The sequence below is a fragment of the Chrysoperla carnea genome, chromosome 4, assembly GCF_905475395.1.
Source record: "Chrysoperla carnea chromosome 4, inChrCarn1.1, whole genome shotgun sequence".
Taxonomy (NCBI): domain Eukaryota; kingdom Metazoa; phylum Arthropoda; class Insecta; order Neuroptera; family Chrysopidae; genus Chrysoperla; species Chrysoperla carnea.
This window is the reverse complement of record NC_058340.1, coordinates 41966083-41972331: the sequence shown is the minus strand read 5'-3', so window position 1 is coordinate 41972331 and position 6249 is coordinate 41966083. Positions and strand designations below refer to the sequence as shown.

At 29.1% G+C, this 6249-nt stretch overlaps 1 protein-coding gene across 1 annotated transcript; it reads left to right on the top strand.

Moving 5' to 3' along the window:
* The first annotated feature begins 438 nt into the window (after positions 1–438).
* On the top strand, positions 439–2700 carry LOC123297680 (chitin deacetylase 8-like). Its single transcript, XM_044879431.1, has 5 exons — positions 439–623; positions 695–891; positions 1639–2016; positions 2209–2346; positions 2415–2700. The coding sequence occupies exons 1-5, from the start codon at positions 456–458 to the stop codon at positions 2662–2664; spliced, it is 1131 nt and encodes a 376-aa protein (XP_044735366.1). The 5' UTR covers positions 439–455; the 3' UTR covers positions 2665–2700.
* The last annotated feature ends 3549 nt before the right edge of the window (positions 2701–6249 follow it).

Below are 6249 nucleotides of genomic sequence, written 5' to 3'. Positions count from 1 at the left end.
TCCTAGAAATTTTTACGTATATCACACTTTTTAAGACATACGATTTGTTGAATAGGCTTTCTCCAAACTCCAAAGTTTTTTGCCAAACATAAGTAAATATGTATTTTGGGAATCATTTTGTTTTTATAGATACTATAAAATGAAAACAGCGGAAATGTCTTCTTTTTGCAACTTTTATACTGGCAATTAAATAACAAATAGATTCTGAAAATACATTAACTAATTTTTTCAAGAAACACTTCATTTTAATAATTTAATCTTCAAAATTAATTTGGAATAAAGTTGAATTAATTAATGGGTGGCGTCAGGGATATAATTTGTTGATAAATCGTACACATTTTTTTGATAAGATAATTTTAAAAAATAATAATGATTTAACGTGCATAGTTTTTTTATATAAATACAAATATTTTCATCTGAAATTGCAGTTGAAAATTGTGTTATAATTTTACAAAATGAAATTAGTAATTTCTGTAATTTTTTTAGTGATTTTAACCGTTGTTGTATCAGTGCCTGCACCATCGCTGAAAGATGCACCATCATGTAGGATAGATCAGTGTCGAATACCATATTGTCAATGTTATAATACGAAACCAACACTCGCTTTAAACCAAATTCCACAGGTATTTCCGAAGTATAAGTTTTTATATAACTGAAGTAAGTAAAGTTTTTAACTGTTTGATTTCAATTTTAGATTGTTGTTATTTCAACCGACGATGCGGTAACTGCAGGAAACTACGAAGCACTGTATAAGTCATTGTATTCAGGCCGTAAAAATCCAAACGGTTGTCAAATAGGCGTAACGTTTTTTGTGCCTCATGAGTACACGGATTATAGTGTTGTACATGCTTTGTACGCAGCTGGTTTCGAAATTGGAGTTAATTCTATTTCGTGAGTATTAAAATGATTATCGGGTAATATTTATGAAATCTCTATATATTATAAATGCGAAAGTAAGCATGTTTGTTTGTTACGCTTGCACGCTAAAACTAGCGAATGGTTTTTAATGAAATTGTACGCCAATATAGATCACATTTCAGATATACATGAGATATAATTTATAAAGATATATTAAAAAAAATTAAAAATGTAAAATTTAATCTGACATTTACTATTTTAAATTTTTACAGAAATTTGTTATTTATGGTTTAAAATGATGATTATAGATGGAGCAGATCATCATTTTGAACTATAAATTAAAGTATTCTGTAAAAATTTAAAATAGAAAATGTCAAACCATTCCTGGCCAACTTTTCTGATATACTAAATGAATTATGACTATTTTACATTTAACAAAATTGAAAACTGTGCACATCAAGTGAAACGGACGGGTATCAATCTAGTTAATTCATAAACCTGATGCAAAATAGATTTCGTAAGAATATGATAAATCTAAATCTTATTGTAATGATCACATTGAAAGTGAAAAGAACTTGTATTACCCCAATTCATGTTACTATTAGATATGAAAATTAATGACATAATGTGAAGTACCCACAAATAGTTTTCCAAAATACCGTCCGTTTTGCAATAACTTTATGGTAGCTTTTAGGAATTAATTTAATCGAAATCAATTCAAGTCGGAGTTGTTGATTCTTCTAGATGGTCGTAATTATTTTATATATTTTCATTTTCCAGGAAATATCATGATGTGGAATACTGGAATACAGCTGATCACAATTTATTAAAAGATGAATTTCTTGGACAAAAACAAATATTAGAAAAATTTGCTAAAGTTAATCAAGATGTGATACTTGGTGCTCGTACTCCATTGTTACAAATGAATGGTGATCTCACATTTTGGGCTTACCAAAATAGTTCGTTAGTTTATGATAACTCATGGACAACTGTAAAAGAAACAGAGTGGCCATACACGTTAGATTATAAATCTGAACAAGATTGTTTAATTGGTAAATGTCCAAAAGAATCACATAAGGGATTTTGGATACTTCCTATCAACGATTGGATTGATACAAAAGGTTATCCGTGCGCAACAATTCATGGATGTATCTACAAGTAAGTGCCTTGGAATAATTAACGCAGATATTAGGATATTTTGCGAAAAAAGTCTTTGATTGAGATAAGCAGGGACTTTAAGGAGAAAAAAATCCGAATGCTATTTGTAGATATAGATTATTATCTTCTTATTCACGAAATAAGAAGATTATTGTCTTCTTATTCACGAAATGGATGTTTGTCTTTGTCTAGGCCTAACGATACCGTTGAAGCTACATTTAATTGGTTGAAAGACAATTTTGATCGTGTGTATTACGGTGAAAAAATTCCATTCAATATCATCGCAAATGCTGGATTATTTACAAGTAATTTTCGAGCAGCATACATTAAGTAAGTAAAAATTCTCTAGGGCCCAAATTTTTCAAATGTCATTCTAATATTTGAAATTTTGTTTATAGGTTCTTAGATTATATACAATCGTTTAGAGATGTGTATATAGTAACTCAGAACCATGCCATCCGATGGGCGACAAATCCATTACCAATAGGTAATGTTAATTTGTTCCCATGTGATCCAGTTTATGTCCATGATAATGGAAAGTCCAGAACGTGTAAATTGAAGAAAGGTGGTGAAGATCGTTATATGACTATTTATGACGAAGCATGTCCAAAAGTTTACCCATGGGTTGGTAATCCAATGGGTAATTAGTTTTTCGTTCGAATATATTTATTTTTTGTAAAATTATTTATTAAATGTTTTATTTGAAATATAAATGGAATTTTTCTTTAAAATACGAGTAGGGTAGAACGGGGCTAATTGTGAAAGTTTTGGCTTTTATGGTTGTAGCTCCTAGTCATTTAATGTTTTTGTGATGAACAAAGACCTCTCTTTCGTTCATTTGAGGTATTGCCGTACGATGCGTAATTTCGGCAATATTTCAATTGAACAACTTACCCAATTGCACAACTAGCCCTGACCAACCCTACCCTAAAAATTCTTAGTGACCTCAATTAAAAATTTAACCAAAAGAATATTTTATCTCGGTGTTTGGATTTTCCACAGTAATAAGGACAATGCGAAAATTCAGATAATTTATCTTTTAGATAAAGAAATCGTTCTTCATATGATACATAAAAACTGGTCATGCAGTCATCAAATTTGTCCGATTTTGGTATTTTCGGGTTGCAATTAGTTAAATATGTAGAGTGTTATTATATAACAGGGCAAGATAATGTAATTTTCTTTGGAAACAAACTTTTTGTTTTAGAATTTGCTAAAACTCGGTTCAAAGAGTAATTTTGATCCAAATATTACAAAAATTAGGAATACATAAAGATTGGGACAGCTATTTCGAAGATTATTGACCGTTTGTATATTTGTATACTTCCTGTTTCTTAATACCTACCGACAACTTCTTCAAAATGAAATATCGGTTGTATATAAAAAAAAAAAAAAAAAATGAGAAAGAGAAAGAGCGTTGGAGAAAGTAAATAACCATGAAGATCTACTGCGAAATCTAGATCCTAATTCGGCATTGTTTTGGACAATCGTATTTCATTCAGTTATTTATTCCTTTTTTGGACAACTATATTTTAAGTACCAGCACCACTTTACGAATGTATGCGGAACCCTAAAGAGAACGTTAAATAAATTAAAAATTAATTAAACAAATTCAAAGAGTGTTAAAATGGTTTTCATTTACAAAAGTATTAAAATGTAATATAAATAAATAATAAATAAAAAGTTAAAACAATTTATTAACAATAATAAACAGATGTAGAGTACAATTAGTGTGTAATACTAATTAAACTGACATCATACTGTGCTCTTGATTAAATATTTTAATTATATTAATATAGATGATTGTTTTATAAAGATTATCAAGCAGTAGTACTGTTGTAGTAGTATCTACTAGTTGAAGAGTTTCTGTTCAGAGAAGAAAAAAAATGTTTGTAAAAGAATTGATCACTTTATTAAAATCGTGAGAAAATTTCTATTTTGTATGTACATCAATAACCAACACAATATCTTCTTTAATTTATATTTTAAGAATAATTTTTGAAAGAACAATTTATTTTGCAAATATTGCTTGGTTGTTGACGGAGCTACATATCGCGCTGTAAAACTAGTCAAAATGACATTCAAAGATGATTGTAGATAATTTCGATGATAAATTAGGAATTTCTACAAGATTACATAAAATTGGATATGAATATTTCATGGGAATGTTTTGGGATAATAATAATTTTATACTTTTAACGCCTTTATGTTTTGTTGCCCACTGCATCTTTTGACTACTTGAGGAAAAAGCAAAAATGGAATTGAGATTGACCAAATAAACTTACCTCGGAAACTACTCGTTATATCGCAGAGGGACCCGATTTTGGTGTTTTTTGGATCAAAATTACTCAAAAAGTAATTGCAATCGAAAATGAAAAATATTTATATTTTTGAAATTTTCTGAATGAGTTACCGCCCCCCAAAATTCACAAAAATTGGCTTTATTATTTGATAAAATTTTGTATGTAGGGTATTTCTTACACAAAAAATACACAAATTTGATTCATTCAACGATTGATTGAGCACTTTTTGATATGCCTCCTAAAAACCTGTATTTCATGATTTTATATTAGAACGATTCTGGAAATCTCAAAAAATACTAACAGTCAAATGAGCTGGGCTTTAATAATTATTTACTTTCCTACGTACCCAAAATAATCCAAATGCAAAGTTCTGTGGTATGAAATTAAAAAAAATTGTTCCGGTTTACACGATCGCGTATTCGATTATAGACGATATCTAAGAAGCAAGAACCCTCTCCCTTTGTATATGTCAGATCACAAATACCTACTCTAGAAAATTATTTTTATCAAAATAGGAGAAAAAAACGCCTAAATTAATTACGAAAAGTTTTTATTTTGGAACGGTGTTGGAGAAAGGTGGAAAAATACTTAAATTTTATACTTATCTTAAATTTTTATATTTTATATTTTATATTTGCTGTTTGTACATATAAAAGCCCATATATAAATAATCAAAACTTCAACGTTGTTCTTTTTACACTCGTTGATCCGCATATAACCACGGGTATAATTAAAAGGAACGGAAAAATAAATTTTAAATTGTCCACACATCACACAAGGGTAATTACTTTAATCGCCTGAAACGTGTAAAATAAGCAAATTGAATTGCGCTCACATTTTTTAATATTCAAGACATTAATCTTATAAAATATTTGATACCATACCCTTTATAAAATGACAGGTCAGGGGTCAGGCGTAGTAGTCGATAAACATTTTAGATGAAAATTTGAAAGGCTTTTTTGATAATCATCCCTACCTACAAACACGTTCTTATGCAAAATACTCCATATTATTGAAATTTTCTATTAGAGAGCCTGAAAAATCTTCCTTCGCTCATGGTAAAGTTAAAATTGATAAAATATGAATGAATAACGGCTTTTTAAATATTCATTCTCTTGAGAACTCCGGAATGCAAAGTATCTATAAACATTCTGGTAAAAAAAATAAATGCAACGACCTGTCATAATTTCAAATCAAATAATCGAATACTTGTCGAGTTTTGTAACCATAAACATTCTGAACCTTAATTTTTATTTTTAAGATATATAATGGGTATAAAAAACTATTAGAAATAATGAAAAAGCAACAAATAACACATATTTTCTTCATGATATACATGTCACGTGGTATGCAACTCACTTCCGAAGTGATGATCGAAACTATGGTGACCATCAACCTAAATTTTTTACTGCCTACTAAAGATCTATTATAATAAAATCGGATCACTTCAAAAATGAAACAATAATTTTGTCCAACACTCGTCAGAAAATAGTGTAAATCTGTTACAAATTGCAACTTTTAAGGTGTCACTGTCAGGCAACGGATATACAGTTATTTTTATTATGTCGTCCAAAAAAATTGTTTTAATTCAAACATGTAATATTAACAGTATTATATAATAGTTATATTAAGTTTTAAGCTTGCCATTTCAAATTTTTCAGGCTCCCGAAAGGAGAATTGTCTTGAGATATGAAAACTGTCGTTAGAGGAAGAGTACAACCTAAACCACAGCCTCTAGTTTCTGAAATGGCTGTCAAATACTGCGGTTGGTCCCAGGCCAATGATGTGTGTTCAGTATACATCAATGTTCTTATAATATTACCATACTCATCTGAAAGTGCTGTTAATTTTGTTTTTTTAAACAAAAATTATTCACTTGGGAGGTCTTGAACCAAAACCTACAATTAATTTTTAATAACGTTAATTGAAT

What these genes read in the sequence shown, in the direction of transcription:
- LOC123297680 (XM_044879431.1), top strand. Translation starts at nt 456, where the DNA reads ATGAAATTAGTAATTTCTGTAATTTTTTTAGTGATTTTAACCGTTGTT. An exon ending in CTTTAAACCAAATTCCACAG is followed by an intron (nt 624 to 694) that starts GTATTTCCGAAG and finishes TTTCAATTTTAG; the next exon opens with ATTGTTGTTATTTCAACCGA. An exon ending in ATTGGAGTTAATTCTATTTC is followed by an intron (nt 892 to 1,638) that starts GTGAGTATTAAA and finishes TTCATTTTCCAG; the next exon opens with GAAATATCATGATGTGGAAT.